The sequence below is a fragment of the Terrapene carolina genome, unplaced genomic scaffold, assembly GCF_002925995.2.
Source record: "Terrapene carolina triunguis isolate 2854851 unplaced genomic scaffold, T_m_triunguis-2.0 Scaffold199, whole genome shotgun sequence".
NCBI classification, from domain to species: domain Eukaryota; kingdom Metazoa; phylum Chordata; order Testudines; family Emydidae; genus Terrapene; species Terrapene triunguis.
Window position 1 is genome coordinate 1,606,595 of NW_020664550.1, and position 18,890 is coordinate 1,625,484.

The 18,890-nt window shown below is 50.0% G+C and overlaps 1 protein-coding gene across 1 annotated transcript; it reads left to right on the forward strand.

Annotated features, from left to right (window-relative positions):
• The first annotated feature begins 1,226 nt into the window (after window positions 1-1,226).
• On the forward strand, window positions 1,227-17,181 carry LOC113407161 (NUAK family SNF1-like kinase 2). Its single transcript, XM_026655269.1, has 7 exons — window positions 1,227-1,430; window positions 8,529-8,649; window positions 10,911-11,062; window positions 12,601-12,666; window positions 14,513-14,632; window positions 15,640-15,772; window positions 15,903-17,181. The coding sequence occupies exons 1-7, from the start codon at window positions 1,227-1,229 to the stop codon at window positions 17,027-17,029; spliced, it is 1,923 nt and encodes a 640-aa protein (XP_026511054.1). The 3' UTR covers window positions 17,030-17,181.
• The last annotated feature ends 1,709 nt before the right edge of the window (window positions 17,182-18,890 follow it).

Below are 18,890 nucleotides of genomic sequence, written 5' to 3' on the forward strand. Positions count from 1 at the left end.
GCATGCGACTGTTTCTCTGTGCCTCTCTGGGTACATCTGTGTCTATGGTTGCGTGCACATGTCTCCATATTGCTGTGTGTCCTATTGTGCCTGTGTCTTTTGGGATATTTGTGTGTAACTCTCTCCCTCTCTCTGTGTCTGTACTTCTGTGGCCTTGTCTACACACAAACTTGCACCTGTTTAGTTAAACTAGTTTACAGTTAAATTGGTGCAACCCCTGTGTGGATGAGCTGCTTTTGGTTTTAGAGGGGTTCACTTCAGTTTACCTTAAACGTGGTTCCTAATAGACTTAAAATCGATACAAGCCTGTTACAAACTGAAATAAGCATGTCCACACAGCCGTTTGCACCCCCTGAACATCACACCTTGATTTAAACCAGCACAACTCTGCCTATAGACAAGCCATGAGTGCCTCTGACAGTCTCTCCTCCTGTCCATCCATTTGTTTCCCTGAGTCTCCTCCGGTATGTCTGCCTCTCCATGTCTCTCTCTCCTCCAGTACCTTTCTGCACGTCTCTCTCTCTCCATCTGCTTGTCTATATTTCTGTGTCTGTCTCTCCTCCAGTACCTGTCTGTCTTTCTGCCTCTCCTCCCAGGGGTGCTGGAATAATGTTTATAGTGGCAGGTTTCAGAGTAGCAGCCGTGTTAGTCTGTATCCGCAAAAAGAACAGGAGTACTTAATCTCTAAGGTGCCACAAGTGCTCCTGTTCTTTTTGTTTATAGTGATGACGGAAAACCAGAGAACCCCTGTATGTGGTGTATGTTATTACTACAGGTTTCAGAGTAGCAGCCGTGTTAGTCTGTATCCGCAAAAAGAACAGGAGTACTTGTGGCACCTTAGAGACTAACAAATTTATTAGAGCATAAGCTTTGGTGGGCTACAACCCACTTCTTCGGATGCATATGTACTCCTGTTATTACTACAGCAAGCCAGGGGCTGCCCCTAGTTCCCGCACCACTGTCTGCTCCGGTGCTTGTCTCCTTCTGCCAGCCCCTCGCCCCATCTCTGTCCCTCTCCCTCGCTCACAATTGACACCTTTAGCAGGGAGCCCTTGGGAGCCGGTCACGTGCCCCGGGGCGGCCACTAGGAGGCGGGGGGCGGGCCCGGACCGGGCAGGTTTGTAGCATTTATTGGCCCCGTGGCGCCGCGGCCGGCAGAGAACCGCTGCCTTGCCCCGTTCACCTGGGCTGGAGAGCGCTGCGCTCCGGTGCGCCCTGCCCCTGCCATGGCTCTCGCCCCGGCCGAAGCGCTGCTGGTCCCCTCGCTGGCCGAGGGGCGGACCCAGTCCCCCAAGCCGCTGATGAAGAAGCAGGCGGTGAAGCGGCACCACCACAAGCACAACCTCCGGCACCGCTACGAGTTCCTGGAGACGCTGGGCAAAGGCACCTACGGCAAGGTGAAGAAGGCGAGGGAGCGCTCTGGCAAGCTGGTAAGTGGAGCCGGGCGCTGCGCCCTGCCCCGCCGGGGGCATCTCTGCTTCACCCGTGTGCAGCCCAGCCCCGCTTTCCTGCTTCTGGCCGCTGCGCCGCAGGGGCGACCCCCAGGGCGGCTCCAAAGGGACGGTGCCATCCCTGGGGTCTCCAGCCTTCCCGCTGCTCCTTGCGCGCAGAGCGGCCTTTCCCTCCAGCGTTCCGGGGCTCCTCGCACTGGTGCTTTGCGCCTGTTTGGTTTAACGCTCTCCTCACGCTTGATGCGTTTACACGGGGCACGGGCGCTGCCTGCCTTGAGCGCGCGGCTTGCTCCCGGATGCAGCTGCAGTGCCGCTCCCCTTGCGCGTGCGGCTGCGGTAAGCCCCCGATTTTGGTCTTGTCCCGTTTGCGCGTTGGTGCGCAATGCTGAGCTGCGCGCAGTGTGCGCAGGGCAGAGCGAGGCGTGGGCTGAGCCAAGCTGCCTGCAGGCCTTCAGGTTCAAGGCTACACTAGTGATGAGGGGGGAATAACCAGTTGCTAGGTGCATAGTACGTGACTATTTACCAATATGTAATTCAAGGGATGGTGGTGAAGGGGAAGGGTTGCTGTAATGAAACCTTAGATCATGGAGGTGGAGGTGGTGGTGGTAATACAAGTAAGGCAAAAAAGAAGTGCAAAGTTAATCTTATTTGGAACAAATTCAAGAGGTTGCTGGCTCTGCCACTTGTCTAGACAAGACCCGGTAGAGCAGCCTTGCAAAATCTACTTGCCCAGGGTGAGTAACTCTCGTTGATGGGAGAGAGTAAAATGATTAGGCTCTGCTTCATGGTGCAATCTCGACTTGGACTGGTGCAAACGTCAAGATGTTTTGCTAGTGGCTCTATAGGTGGAGTAGATGAGATGGTCACAGAAAATCCCTTTAAATGTTCCTGTGATGGGGCCCTCTGGGTGTGATGGGATTATAAAATTAACAGCACCTTGTTGTTGTTTGTGAAGTGAGAGGCTGTGTTGTGCAATAAAGAACCGCCACAGCTTCTGCCAGGGAATTTATTTCCTCTTGAAAGGGAAGGACAAGCCAGCCAGTACTCTGCTGCCGTATTTACTGTAGTAGTTGTAATTGATCTGACATGAATTGCCTGCCACTGGTCTGCCTTCATGGCCTGTGCTAATTTGAAATGCAAAAAGGCACCTCTCTTTGGCTAGGGTTTAGGGGAGCCTATTGTCAAATCAACAGGGATTCCAAGCTCTCTCCTCTCTCATAAGGGCCTGTCTGATTCTGATCTTGCCTACCCTGGTATAAAGCAGGAGTAACTTGACTGAAGTAACTGGAACTCTGCAGGAGGCGAAAGGGACCGATTCTGGCTTTACACTAAAGCTTTAGATACTGCATGCAGTAAAACTGCTTGGTGCTCATCACAGGCATCTAAATGGTTTGGCTGCCAACAGATGACTTGCATGAGGGCATGCATCCCTCTATAAAACCTTTCTGAGAGGTGTAATGTGTGTAGGTCTAGCAAGATCTGTAGTTCAGAGAACTTGGTCCAGCAGTTGCATTATGTTACTACATCTTGGAGCACTATTGAGTGGCTCTTGGGAGTGGGGTGGGGGGTGTAGAGGAGATCACAGCTTCCTGTTGCACACTTGACAATCAAAGTCAGATTTGCTCCTGAAAAGGGGTTTGTACATATCGAGTAGTAGAGAACACTCGAGTCTCTCTTCTCTCTCCCCCCCCCCCCGGTTTTGGTTGACCATGAAACATAAAAAGTCTAAGTGGTGCAGCATGCAAGCAACTCTACACCTCTAAATTGTCTCCTCAACCCTGATTCCAAGAGTGTCTGCTTCAGCTTGATGGTGTTTCTGCTGCTCTTAAACCAACTACAGGTTTTTAAGTTGCAGGCCTCTCCAAGAACTGTGTGTGAAAACACACACACATTGGACTTTTTGGTGGTGAAGCAATACAGACCAATACTGCGATTTGTCTGTCTAAAATGGGAGACTGCGTTGTAAATTTCCCTGTGGTTGGAGGCCAACGTTCTATCTTGAGAGGTTTTTTGGGGAGGGAAATACTAACACAAAATGGATCAGCTACAAATACTGAGTGGACCTAACACCCAAGGAGCCTCTGCAAAAGTCTAAAAGGCAAACTTAGACACTTGCTCCCTGCTTTGAGTCACTAAGGTGCGAGAGGTGATCGATCCATGGAAGACAGATTCATACACACAAACCCACATGATCTCCTCTTATGTGGGTAAACATCAAGATAGTAACTTCAATAACTCAACCGGCCTGGCAAAGCATCCGTGTTCAAGTCCTGAGGAGAAGGCGTGGGTGGGTGTGAGATTCAATTACTAATGTGCCAGAATGGCATGTAAAGAGAAACAATTGTGCTCTGACTTGCTAGAATTCTAAATGTACGGTTTTCCTTTCCTTACGTAACATGAAGTAGTTCTTGGCTGACTTAAGAAGGTGTAATGCTGGCAAAAGAAATGGCCTATCTGATGGCTCTGGAGTCTCCTAATCTGCTGCATAACCAGGACTGTGACCATGCAGTCTCCCACATCTTGACCTGGAAGGATCCCTTTAGTTGGGAGCTGGAGAAGAAGGGTTGGCTCAACCTCAGTAGCTCACTTACTACTGGACTTCTCTGAGAGTACCCAAAAGCAGGTGTCATTGGGCTTGTCTAATCTAATACTTGGAATTAAGCTGTTTGGGACAGGAGTTCATGTTTGTACAGTGCCTAGCATGATAATGGCCTCCTAATGCTACCGTAATAGAAATAGCATATGCAGGCCACCAAACCATCCCTAGGTGTAGGTGACTTAGCTAGTTCATATGTGGCACTATTCACCTAGAAGCAAGTGCCTGCATCACAAAGCCCTCTTGTGTTCTCTTCCTAACCCCACTTGTCAGTAAAGTGGGTTAATATTTGTTCATTTTTAGTGGCTTCCGCTTCCTAAATAAGGTACAAGAGCAAATAACTTCATTTGGTTAGTCTTTTCAAGGACCGTGAGCGATGCTAACCCTATTAGCAAGAGTCACAGTGCCCATGGTATTTCAGTTCTCTCTCTCGCCTCTGGCTACACACACACACACGAACAGGCTAGCCTGTTCCTTCTCTTATCTCTAGTCGTCCTACTTAGACTCAGACCAATCAAAGCAGAACTTGCAGTCTTGTTTAATCATGGAGCTGGTGTGTGGATTTCAGTTGAAATTTGCTGACTGCATGGAAATGGTGACGTTTTTGTGTGAAACGTTAATTTTCTGCTATAAACATTTCTTCAGCTGCAGGGTTCTCATGCCCTGCTGTTAAGATGTAAGAAGTTAGGTTTTTTTTCCCGCTATGAATGTCCTTCCTGACCACTTGGAAGTTTCCCTTCCGAAGTAACTGGGATGCTGAGAGTGTGGTTGGCTCTTGCCCTTGTTTTGATCTGAAACTCCCAATGGAAATGCAGCTCAGGGGCTGAGTAAGTGAGCCTGCCTTCTGCACCTGTTTGCTCGGCAGCACCTGTCCACAGGCTGGGGGAGAGAAGCTTTTAGTGCTTGGGTTTCAGCCAAGCCAAACAAGAGGCTTGAGTTTCTACGGTACTTGCCTGCAATGTCTGACCGATACTCCTGGATCGGTGCTATGTGGAGGGGAAAGGGGCACCTGGAACAGTCTAAAAATAGCAAAAACCTCCCTTTTGATCTTTAGTAACAAAACAACACTGGACTTCTCCATAATGGGATGGAATCCATAATTCACCAGGAATATGATATTGTGCTTACAACCTGGAACAGCTTTAAAAGCACCTGATGGGCTTGTGGCTTAGTAATATACCGTTTGTCACCTCCTTGAAATACTCTTTGCTCTTTCTGCCATCCCCCCCCTCCCCTCCCCGAAGCATAATTAAACCCTCCTGATTCAGAACTTGCTTTCAAATCACCAAGTGGTGATGACCAGCAGAGCGCCTGGTAATGTGAAGTGCACAACAGTCTTGGAGGCTCTCATGTGCCCCCACAGGATGTTCTAGACATGCATGCTCTGTTATTTAGGTGACCTGAAGCTTGAGGCGGACAGAGCTGGCTGTCTAGTGTTCATGGCCAGCCTCCAGTGGCACAGGTGTGCGTCTACCTCCTTAACAGCCCCACCAGAGTGGGGCATGAGCAGGCTATGGCGCGTGAACTACTTGACTGCCAATAGAGGCTGCTTCAGCTCAGAGCTGGGAGTTGGCACTGGTGTGGTCCATGCTGTACCTGTGATGGGGCAGGAATAAGAGAAGCTGAATAGCATGGCTTCAAGCCAGCACTAAGCTAGTCTTGAAAGCCAGTTGTTGAGCTCCAGCATTAGACAAATGGTCTTGTACAATAATAGGCAACTACATGCACGAGACTCGAGCACGGACCGTGGCTTCTCCTTGCTGGGAAGAACTCTTAAAGTGCTTAGCTGGATGCCATAGCACTAGCCTATCCAAACCAGACTCGTTCAAAGTTGGGAGGTGAGCAGCATGGGGGTCAGGGTGGGAAAGAGACAATTGCTGCTAGCTGTTTACTGTAAGCTTGATGGGCTAATGCCACTTGATGCTGTAGGAATATTGGCTTCCTTAATGGGGATGGGACATACGCAAGTGTGTATGCCCAACTGCATCAGAAGCCTTAAGATTCCTCCATTTTCAGAGGTTTGGCTGGAGCCATTCATCTGTCAGCAGGCACAAAAGCTGCTGATGCAGCAGGTGGCTCTGTGTCCCAAAGATTATCAAGCCAGGCCAGATGCCAGGCATTCCAGCCACATGGCTCTGGGAGGTGAATGGCCAGCAAGTGACTCATAGTAGGGACTTTGGGAGCTGGGGGGCAGGCAGGCTAGCTTGTTACATAAAGACTTTTTCAAGCAGTTATGCACACCCAGATAATGGAGTGTTGAGACAGAAAGGGTTAATCTTTAACCCATGAACGTAGCAGAGAGGCCACTGAATGAGTGTCCAATGCTCATGTCACTCTTGAGTACATGCCTTCTGTATTGTTGGATAACAAGTCTTGGACTTGGGTTTTCACACCCTCCCAGGCTGGATTTTGTTATGGCTCTTAGTAACGCTTGGGTTTAAACCCTCTAATTGGGCCAGCACATGATAATGTTCTCTTGCATGTGGAAATCAAGTGTCAATCTCTGTCCTGCTGCTGACCCCATGTTTCAGTGCTTGACTAGGTAAGTGGGACCCAGTGTAGAGCAGGGAGGTGCTTCAGAGTGTGGGAGAATCCAACCTTTCCTGTACATCTGTCCGAATGATGCCTTGCACAAAGGGACTGATGTGGCAATCTAAAGCTTGCTGCTCTAGCGGTCACTGATTCATTATTAGTGATGTGACAAACTGACAGCTGAGCTAAGCCAATCTTGGGAGATGTCACTCTGGCAGCACCAGGTCACGCTTTGCAGGGGAAAGAGATGGTGACATAACAGGAATAGCAATGATGCAAAGTGTGTGGTACATCTCTTGTGACCCCAGTATGCGTGAGGAGCAGCTAGCTGGAATGCATGCGCCTAGTTACTGTAACCTCCCAATCCAGCAGCATGTTCAAGGGAAGGAGCCAGGTCAAACCTGACTTGGGAAGAGTCTAGGCAGTGGGGCACTACTCTGGCAGGCTGGGGCGGAGGAAGAATGCCAGGGAGGCATTCGGGCGAGCATCTGTCGTTCAATAATGCCAGCAGATCACCTGTAGGAAGATTCCCTTCATTAAAGAGAACTCTAGCCCTGCACTGACCCTGGGGTGCAAGGCAAAGCTGCCCCCCCTTTCCTTGTTGCTGGGAGACCTGGCACTTCGTATCATCTAGGGTCCTTTTACAGGATTAACGCTGTTCCGCATTCTTGTCTGATAGAAGAAAAGAGGTTCTGCTGGATTCAGTTGTAAATTCAACCCAAGGAGTATATTGTTTCTCTCCAGCCCCTTTGAAAGAGGATTAGGAGGCATCCATTCTTCAGCACTTACTTTTCTTTCTCCTCCCCTCTTTCTCTTTCCTTGTAGAGGAGCATTCATAATGAAGAAATCTGAGCAAACTCTGGCTGCTGCTGGCAGTCTGTATTTTCAGCATGCCAGCCAACAGGTCCCGTTTCAGGGAAGTCCTGTGTTTATTGCTTGTGCCTCTGTCATGTGGGGAACATTAGCAGGAACTTGCTGATGACTCCTTGAGTGCCAAACTTTCTCTCATCAAATCCAAGTAATCTGTTCCTCTGAAACAAACATTTCTGGAGAAACAAAGAAACCTGTTTTCCATCTGCACCAAACCAAGATGTTGTTTATCTTCCAAGTCATGTGTACAGGTCACATTCCATTCGCTGGCTGTAATGTACCGGGCAGCTCTGGGGTCAGACACTGTTCATGTAATGTAACTAACAGATTGGCCCCTTGCTACCTTGCAGGAAAGCGGGGTTCGTGGCTTCTGGTAGGGGTGGCAGACCTCGCAGCACTCTTGGCTTTGTGGCTAGTGGGAAGTAGAGAAAGGAACAGCTTTCCAGGGAGACAAGGGCCTTTCCCCCAAATCGTTCTGCAGTGAACTAGAAATCTGGATTGAATGAAGGGGAGCGCTAACCCAGATCACTCGCGTAGAGCATTGAGGCATGGGGTTCAAAGGGAGGTGACCATTTGTAACAAGCGCCCAACAAAAGAACTCACCAAGACAGAGCCTAAACCATTGACCTCTCTCCTCAGTAAGGCTGAGTCACAGTGTGAAGGATGGTCCCGTTAAAGCACTGGGCGAGGACTCCTGGGTTCAATTCCCTGCTCTGCCGCAGACTCCTTGTGTGACCCTGGGCAAGTCACCCAAAATCTCTGCTTCCATTCCCCATCTCTAAAATGGGGACACCACTTCCTTTGTCTATTTAGACAGCAAGCTTTTCAGGGCGGGGCTCTCCTGTTCTATGTACACTGCCTAGAACAAGAAGCTTCCAACTCCTGTCTCTAGAGGCTACCCCCATGCAAATAGGTACACAAGCTGAGGTTTCATCTGCCATTGTACTAGTCTGGTTACTCCAATCCCGTGCACCCAGTAACTGGCGAGTCTCCTACCTCTCGTTTCAGTGCGAGACACTCTGCAGGAACCCCGCAGGCTCCTGCTTTAATGCTTCCTTTATTTCTGTTCTCATTTACAGGTTGCGATCAAGTCAATCCGGAAAGACAAAATTAAGGATGAGCAGGATCTTGTCCACATCCGGAGAGAGATTGAGATAATGTCATCCCTCAACCACCCCCACATCATTGGTATCCATGAAGGTAGGCTTGGCTAATGTGGATAGTTGGGGGGACAAGTGAGGATTTCACTCAATCCATAACTTAAACTGGTCTGTGCAAGGAAGTAACCTTCCTTTAAGCATCGAATTTATGCTTTGTGTGTCACTGCCAACTAGCCCTTCACCTCTTGCTGCACTTAGTGCAGCTGACACGTTCCTAGGGAATCTGCAGAGCTGGCTAACGGCATGTGGTCAGACTTACTTTGGCTGTGTCTGCATCCTGCCAAGTGCAATATTTATTGAAAAGATCTTCCCTGGGCCTTAACATGCAGTGATGCCCCGCTGCACCATGAAACTGGCTTCTGTCACTGAGCTGCTCTGAGCAACCTGCAAACTTGGGAGAGGTAGACTCTGGGATGAGCACAGCTGCAGCCCAAAATGCTACCCCTGGAATTCATCTGCCCAATACAACATGCTGTATGGATGCAAAATCCTGTATCCAGTTGCAAACTGCATCATGTTACATCACACTGAGGGATGCTGCAACTTGGCTGTCTCTGATGCAGACTTAAATTGCCTGTGAAAGCTAGCTGGGGTGGGGAGTTGGGAGGTGCTTTAAAGGTTACTGGTAACCAGGCATTAGATTATAGAATTCCTTCTGGGGTGGGGTGGGGGAGGGGAACTAGGCAAACCTAAAATTTAAGCAAGCAGCTCTCCCTGTGGATTATTCTTGTTAGGGATACCCAAGACTCTCCATTTCCCATCTAAAAAATGGGAAAATATGGCAAAACAAGCAGGCGGAAGCAACTCGCTTATTGCTCATGCCTGGGGCACGAGCGGGTGACTCAGCAGCCTCCAGAACTGCGTGCGGTTAGGCTCTCAGGCTTCTGCTGATCAGCTCTTGGATTTCATCCTTGTTTTGTGTACAAAATGAGGCAATCAGGTGGCAGGAGGGGAATATCTGCTCTAAAAATAGCCTCTTCCCCTCCCCTCCATTCTGAACAATGCAGAGAATAAAGGCTGGAGCGCTTCAGAAGCCTTTTTAGTCTGCCTGCCCCACAACCGCATGTAGTCCAAAAGCTAGAGACCTGAAATGCCGCTTTCAGCAAAAGCATGGACTGGCTAGCCCCGAGGATATGGAACCTTTCCTCTCCAGGTCCTGCATTTGAATTCCAACTCAGCCAGTTACCACTTCTGACCAGCAGCTACCTGACAGCTGTCTAGTGATCTACGTGAAATATACCACCAACTCCAGTTCTCAATGGCCCAGTGCCAGCATTGCAAAGCACTGCAGTAGTTAGTCTAGTATGAAGACCAAGCTACCCTCACTACTAGAGTTCTCCTTTTCCCTATCCAAGTCCTAGCTCGCCACTAGGAAGCTTGTGCTGCTACCCATGCTGTCTTACTGACAGAGGGCTTTGGTCTCCAGTGTTGTGAAGGCACCATTCTTAACGACCACTGAACTTGGGTGAAAATTTGCTCTCAAATTCTAGTTGCAGTCAAACCCACCCAGAGCAAGTCTCCAGTCAGACTGGTCTAGTATCATTTGAACACCTTACTTCCTTGATTCTTTGAAACTTGTATTTAATATCTCTGTCGGCTGACTCTGTGGAATTTTTATGGCTTTATCATGCCTGGTATAAAGCTACGTGGTAATGTCTGTATCACACCCTTTCAGAAATGATGCGTGCAGTATCTCAAGGTTTCTCCTCTAAACACAGCAAGAGGACTGGTGGCGTACGTTACGCTGAACGTTTGTATTGACTGAGTCATTCTGATCCTGGTCTCCATTATCAGAATCCAAAAAGATCACTTCTAAAAATAGCCGAGGAAAAGCATGCGTTTCTTGGCTAAATCTGGCTTTGTGTAATGGATTCTGAGGGTGTAGTGGTGTACACCCAAACTGGAACCATTGCAGTTGTCAGGGCTATTAAGAACCACATGCCACCTTTGTCAGCTTGAAATCCTTTGTTGTAGATCAATATAGCAGCTACCTAGTATATAGTCTACAGCCCCAAACTGCTGAGCAGCAGTCTGGTTGTACCCCCCAGCAATGGAACGGGCACTTCTGCTAAAGCAATGGAGTCTAGATGTTACCTTTTTGGCTGAAACCAGAGACTGCAGAAATGGGGTGGGTAACTTTTTTTTTTTTTTTTTAAATCAGACTAGCAGGCACGGACCAGGATGCCAGCTGAAAGCAGATGCCAACAGGCCTCCATGTTTGAAGGCACCCTAACTCCTGAACATATTTGACTGCTCTGTGGCATCTCCTGACCCAGCTTTCCCCCTTTTTGTCCCATCTAGTGTTTGAAAACAATAGCAAGATCGTCATTGTGATGGAGTATGCCAGCAAGGGAGATCTGTATGACTACATCAACGAGCGGCAGAGGCTGACGGAGCAGGAGGCACGACACTTCTTCAGGCAGGTCGTGTCTGCGGTCTACTACTGTCACAAGGTAAGTGAGCATCTCCACGTCTGGGCGGCAGGAGGGCATGGGGCCTCTCCATGACCTAATTGGTGCAAAAGGTGATACTTGTCCACAGCCATAGTCTCCAACCAGATTCTTACCCATGAATGTTAGTCTTACTCCTGTGCACCTCCCGGGCACTGCCTGGTGGGGTTGAGGACGATATGATGATACAACAGCATAGACTGAAGGGGTATGTTAGTCAGACTCTTAACTAGATAAAACCGCCTATCTGGAGGAGTGCAACTTGCTAAAGAATATCACCTGGCTGGTTGACAAGCTCGCTGTCCCGCACTTCACCTTGTGTTCTAGCTGGGTCCAACCCAGCATCTCTTCCCGCCCCACCCACCCCAAAAAAGACCTGTTCATCTAATCCTTGACTCCCTGCACCCTCCAGACAGGGAGCATGCAGGGTGAGTCCTGTGCTGGCGCCTATCTCTGGGGTTTGGAAGGGAATTGCAAGCTTCCCTTGGGGAGACCAGGGTGCCTAGCTCTGGCATGTCTTAATGCTAAAGTGCCGTGCCTTTCTAGCTAGGTCAGTCAGTGTATTCATTCCAGCCCAACCCCAGGGTAAGGGGAACACCCAGAGCTGTCACACAAGTCTTAAAGTAAAAGCTAAAATAGCCCCGTTCAAGTTTCACTTTTCATAGTGTGACTTCTGCATCAAGTCCATGTGGGGAAATAGCATGCAGGGACACCTGGTGAAAGACCTTGTCTGAACCATCCCAATGCTTGTACCTCCTCATGCCCAGGAGACCTGGAGTTTCAGGTTCTTGCTTACGTACAACTGTGGGCAAACATGTTCCAGAGGGACTGGTCCCCAGCACAAATTTCACACTGGCTTAAGAACAGGTCACTGGACAATTGGGCCGCTTGAGCTGGGCAGCTTATCCGCTGCAATATGTAGCTGCCAAGATTCTCCAAGTTTTGCACCCAGTTCGTGGTCCTCTTCAGAGATGTCCTGGAACAATTTATTTCAATGTGGGTTGTGGGTGCTCAGTAATTCTGACAGCCCCGGCAGTTGCTAGTAAACGATACAGATGCATATCCAAGCACCAGGGCATGGGTGGAATCAATGGGAAATATCTGTACAGCTAGTCTAGATGGGTTACTTCCAAGCAAATGGAAGTGCTGAAAGGCCCAGCACATGTATCTACTCGTTCCTGGCCCAATGGTGGTGGGGTGCCACCCACCACCTGGAAGAATTACAGTTCACAGCCTAATGTAAAAAAGCACCTCTGATGTGAAGTCAAGGCCCTTTCCTTTTGGCACCCCATTGTGGGAAGCAGCTTACACTTACAGTTGAATACACAGACACAAACGCTTAATCTCCTCTCCATTACTGGGAATTCGTATCTTGTTTGAGCTTTTCACAAGCTCAGATATAAACACAACCTGTCCACCTGCTGCCAGCATATCTCGAAGACCGGTTGTGTCTGTGAACTGCAGTAACCTCCCTGCTGTGATTAACTCTCTCCCCTCCTCAAGCCAAACACCAACTCCACTTTCTCTTCCGCCCCCTCTAGAATGGAATTGTTCATCGAGACCTGAAGCTAGAAAACATCCTGCTTGATGGAAAGGGCAATGTTCAGGTGAGTGAGGCTGACCAAGCCCAGTTGCATTTTTGTTTAAAATGCCTGTGTAAAACTTGCTAATTCTCCTGGATTGCAGCGAATTTATGAACTAGACCAAGGGTTCTTGCACAGAGCATGGCTTCATTCCTTAATGGATTGGGCACTGCATGTTACCATGGCCACTTAGACACTGGGAAGACAGAATGGCTCTCTTAATCATCCTCTGGTCATCAGTATGCTAACCTTCCATGGGTTTGGGGATCAGTCACACATGCCTGGTTCTTGGTAACGCTGCACTCATAAGATTTGAGACCTGTTGGTTCACCACAATAGCCTTCTACTTCTGCAGCCCTGGGAGCTATCCCCTAAACTGCTCATTGCTTCCTCTGACCATGCGGTGTAGGAGGATGTTCTGAAGTGGAGTGTGGCTGGTCCGTTTGGTCAGGAATGGAGGATTATTGGTTACCAGCAAATCCATGAGGGGGAGGGAGAAGAGATTTAACTTTTGATCCTGCCAAAGTACTCCAAGGCTTAGATTGCTCCATAGCAGCAGAGTGCCCATGTCATGTCCTTGCCATTCAAAGGGCTGGCAGTGCTGACAGTACAACTGCTGTTTGACCTTTTAACCGGGGTTAGACTAAGATCCGCATTGGGCAGCAGCAGGGCCTGATAATGGCAGATGATTCCCAGAAACTTTCTGAGCTACTGAAATCATTATTCCTTATCTGATGGCTGGTAAACAAGCAATATTGAAACGAGAGTCCAAACACACCTAGCCAGCTTGGCACTCAAAAGAGAAACCACTTCATAGCTTGTAAACAAGGAAAGGCCAGTTTCCAGTAAAGGAAGGGAATTTCTGATAAATTTGCTTCCTTCTGAAATTTATTTGTTAGAAGCTTAAAATCCAGCTTTCTGGGCTAGGCTTGAGCTTCGGCTCTTCCTCCTTCCTATCAGATAACCACTACCAAGTGCTTCACCTGCTTCTGTCTTTAAGCAACGCTTTTTATTTCTGGCCTCTGGCTCTGTAGTACGGCTGGTGCACAGCCACCCAGGGAGTCGGTGTTCTCTCCTAATAAGGGAGACAGGTACAAACAGAGCAGGGACTTTGTACAGTTAATAATAAACAAAGCCCTGTAGGCTGTTTATCTTAACAATAGGCCGTTCTGCAATTGCAAACCTGCAAGCATGTTCTGTACCTTCTGGTTCACTTGATTGGTCATAGTGTTGATAAAGATGATAGGCATTTGCTGATGGTACAATTTAGCTACTATGGGGCATGCCAACAGGGAGAGCAAAATCACTGAACTGCCTCTTGAAGCTGTCAGACATACCAAAGCCTCAGGTACAGACTAGAAAAGCTTTTCCACATGAAACTTGTCTTCAGGGAAGTCCAAGAACTACTTCCAACAAGTACGAGGACACCTCCCCTCTGGGCCTAACTGAGCGGCCGCTGTCACTCCCCAGCGACCTCTCCTGGCCTTGTACTAACAGCAGGTTCACGCTGCCCTGTGCTATTGAAACCTTTCCTCAGCGGAGGGTCTGAGTAGATGGAGGACCTGCCCATAAGAACGCCTTTGGGGAAGGCCGGGTAGGGTAGGGCAGGGCAGCAGATCCAGCTTCTGAAGTGGAAGATCAACTTGATGCAGCGTCTCACTTGGTGACCAAGGCGGAGGGAAGAATATTCTAGTGGTGAAGCTGCAGTGGATACAACCTAGGTTACTCTGACCCTTTTTTAGCAGTTCGTAGGGTCTTCTCTTTAGTTTCATAACACTGTTGGACTCCTACATCTTTCCCCCACTCTAATTGCTAACATTAACCTTGGCTTCACAAACCATAACAAGAGTGAATCTCTCCCCCTCTCTAGATAGCAGACTTTGGCCTATCTAATGTCTACCAGCAAGACAAATTCCTGCAGACCTACTGTGGCAGCCCTCTCTATGCATCCCCTGAAATTGTGAATGGGAGGCCCTATAAAGGACCAGAGGTAAGTTGCATTTCCCTCTCCTAGAAAGTGCTGGAGTGGAGGGAAGCTTTCACCCCTGCCCCCGGTGGAGTAGTGCAGGTGTCTTGCTGTAATCGAGGCAGAGGAATGTCCCACTAGCTAGTGCAGGACACACCTGATCCTTCTCATGCCCCCTCTGCTTGGAGTCAGGAATGTCACTTCCCCTAAGAACCCAATAGCCAGAAGAGCCAGAGTGCCAATATCTGTCCCATGATAGTGCTCACTAACTGCTAGATCTGCTGGCCTCATTAATGGCAATCAATGACCGTATGATCCATCAGACCCTTTATGATAGGCAAATACATAAACTCAGCAGTGCAAAAGCTATTGATAAGAGTTCACGTGTAGTTAGCTCTCTGAGAGCCACTGTAGCCACATGCAGAGCCTGCAGCCATGGATGTTGCGTATCATAGGCTGGGGGAGGCTATGCCTCCCCCAACAGCTCAAGGTGGCCCCCTCCTGCTTGCCCTTCCCCCTTGGCCCCAGCACAGGCAGTCCGCTCCTCTTCAGGGAAGCGGGCTGGGGCTAGGGCAGCTGCAGCTGGCTTGAGATCAGGACTTGGGCTTGGGACCAGCACTTGTAGAGGGGGGGCTTGAGGCACTGGGGCTGCCAGTGCTACTGCCTGCCCTGTGCGCGGGGGGAGGGCTAGGAGGGTCACAGTAGTGCACCACGTGCTTGGGGGGCTGGGGAGGGGGCCCTGGCCAGGGACTACTCACCACCCAGGCCTGCAGTAAATGAAGTGACAGGGCATTAGTAGAGACCATACATAGGATGCGGCCTGTGAGGTCACTGGTGGGCTCGCTCACGGTCTAGTTCAGCTCCTCTAGCACTAACTGCAATGGGGTCACAAGCTGGCCTGCTAAAGTGGCTCCCTGTCTTGGACCTTTAGATGCTGGCAGTCAGCACCAACTCTGAAGCTCTGGGGTGGGTGGGGCAGAGCACATCTGGCTGGGATTCCACCCTGTCTCAAAGATCCATCTGTCTCCCAGGTTGACAGCTGGTCCCTTGGGGTGCTCCTCTATATCTTGGTCCATGGGACGATGCCTTTTGACGGACAAGACTACAAGACCCTGGTCCAGCAGATCACTAGTGGGGAATACCGAGAGCCCACTAAGCTATCCGGTAAGCAGAACTCTACTATTACACAGCCTCGGGGGGGGGGGGGGGGTCTCTCCTCTCATTCCCTCCCCCATGTCTTAGTCAGACATGTCCCACCCTGTGGTTCTGACCGGGATCTTGTTCTGCCTCCTAGATGCCTGTGGGCTGATCCGGTGGATGCTAATGGTGAACCCGGAGCGCAGAGCCACCATTGAGGACATTGCCAGCCACTGGTGGGTGAACTGGGGCTACAAGGTGCCTATCGGGGAGCAGGAGTTGCTGCGGGAGACAGAGTCCCCATTGGCCACGGTGGCGGAGTGGCTGCGGCGTTCCTCGCGGCCCCTCTTCGAGAACAGCTCCAAGGTGCGCTGCTTCTTCAAGCAGCACATCCCCGGCGTCACCCTGGAGAGGCAGCGCTCGCTCAAGAAGTCCAAGAAGGAGAACGACGTCACCCAGGCTCTGCAGGAGGTGGCCCTGGCTACGGAGAACCCCTCCAAGTCCATCCTGAAGAGGCCCAAGGGGATCTTGAAGAGAAGGAACTCCTGTGAGCAGAAAACGCAAGCCCCTGCCCCTCTGCCCATGGCAACCACTGGCGACACAAGTGACGACCGTGTGGCGCAAACCACGGACCTGATTCGTGGCCTCTCTTCCAGGGGGCTTGCCTGCACCACGGATGCTGGTGCTGCTGCCCTGGTGGTGCCCAAGAAGGGAATACTGAAGAAGCCCCAAAAGCGAGAATCTGGGTATTACTCCTCCCCAGAGCACACTGACTCCAGGGACCTTTTAGACTCCGACTTGGATGCCAGTGTCTTTGTTAGCGGTTTCTCCCCGGGCCAGAGCCCCGAGGGCCTTCCTGCCAGGAGGAAGGGCATCCTGAAGCACAACGGGAAATATTCCTCCAGCAACACGGAATCGGACAGCGACCCCATCAAGGGCTTTGGTTCCTTCAGCGAGGTGGCCCTGCCCAAACACCCGCTGGCCTCCCGGGCCCACCCATCCAGCGCTGTGAGCGAGGACAGCATCCTTTCCACAGAGTCCTTCGACCAGCTCGACCTGCCTGAGAGGATGCCGGATGGGGGCGGGGGCATGCGCAGCTGCATCTCTGTGGACGACCTCCTCTGGCTGGAGGAGACCGAGGAGGAGCCAGGGCGCAGGCTCCGGCGCTGGACTGTGACGCATTGCCAAAGCCCCCTCAGGGACAGTTGCTTCTCTCTGGCAGACTGTGAGAACGTCACCGATGTCTACAAGCAGGCCATGGCCATCAGCATGAAGCTCAGCTGAGGAGCCCCAGCCTGCAAGCTGTTGCGCATGCCACTGACGCCTCTGCAGATGGGACTGCTGTGAGGGACAGCAGTGCCAGAACAATTGCACTGCCTTGGAGGTGGGAATGGGGAGAGCCTTCCCCAGCCTGGCTGTCCCCTTGCAGGGCTGGAAATGCAGCAGTGACATTGGAAGTATTTATTTGCGTCCTTGTACTCTTCTGGCATGGGGTGCATGTGGAGGGGAAGGGCAGGAAAGAAGGTTTTAACAGTGCCCAAGTGGCTTACAAAGGGTACGACAGAGTAGAGGCATGTTTAGAGGGAACAAGATACGTTGCATGAGAAGGAGGTGGATGTAGAGTGAGTGAAGGCAAGTGCAATGGGGTGAGGTATGTATGCAAGAGTGGGTACCCACCTTGATCTGCAGGGAACTCTCAATGGACCAAATACCGGAGAAGTAGCAAGACTGGTCTCATGATCACGTAAGAAACTGGAGTAACTCCTGCTGCAGAGTGGTATAGGAAAGGGTTAACTAGAGTGTCTCTAACAGAATTCTGCAGACCACTTTTGCAGCTCTCTCCTGGACTCCCTCACCTCTCAAAACAGACTTGGTCATCTCAAGTTAAGGAATAAAAAAGCTGGATGGCTTCAGATTTTATTTAATTTTTGCACTCTGCTGTCTGCTGCACAAGAGGCTAGGATGGGGCGGTAGAAATACAGCCAGGAAAGGAATCAGATTTAGCAGGGCAATGAGACAAGAACAGCCACTGGGCTGAAAAAATGGCGTTTGGCTTGTTAGTAACTGAAATCTAGGCACTTAGGATTTACTGGCATGTATGGGGTCCAACATCCATCCCTTTACCCACTCTGGGAAGCCTGAACTGGAATAATGCACTCTTTACTTTAATCTTGTAATGTTGGAACAGTTACAATTTTCCCATCTCAATGCTTCAGGCAGAAGTGGTTTAACACAGCAGTGACCATGGGTGTAACATGAATTCCAGGCTGATCTACAGCCCCAACCTTAACTCCTCCAGCTATTTGGATTCTGATGCATCTTGCTTGGGCCATAGTCAAGTTCAAGTAATAATACCCCTGCTCTCTGCAGTGGGACCCTGTCTTGCAGCTGCTTTAAATCCACTGGGCTGGAAGAGCATCCTCTGACAGACTGTAAGGTTAGCGATCAGACACTGCCTCTGGCTAGAGGAGCTACTCCACTCAATGGGAGTTAGGTGCCAAACTCCCTTGAAGCCCCTCTAAGAATTACAGCCAAGGCCTGCCTCTGACAGTAAAAAGCCAGGTGGACCTAGAATCTGGGCACCCCAGAAACCATGATCTTAAAAGCAAATGGGCATGTGTCCCTGCTGCCAACATGAATGAGGGGGAAAAAAGTTTGAATTTTTTAAAAAAAGTGTATTTTTGCTTGTCCGGGGCCCTTGGGGGAGGGGGAAAATACTTATTTATTGTCTGATTAACACTGAATTGTTATGTAAATTAAAATGGCACTAGGTTAACCTGGCTCCAATGCAAAGCTTCTCAAGCATCTGTCAAAGGAGAAAAGCATTCTGTAAATGTGTGATCTTGTAACTCTTCAGATTGTAAAGCCCCTTGCACTATCTTGCCACGTCTTTCCTCTGGCTCCCTACCTTTCCCAAGATGTGTACATTTTTCTCCCCCCACTCCCAGAATGTGGTCCAGAGAAATTCATTAAATTAAATTAAAAGCAAAATGTAGACCCGAACTCTCGTCTGCCTGTCTGTCCATCTCCTCTGAGCTGTCCCGCGGATCGTGGGAAGATTGAAAGTTTTTTAAAAGACACTTGGTGTGGCGTTGCCAGCTGGCATTGGTGCTGCTTCAACTGGAGTTGCCTGCCAGAAGCGCTG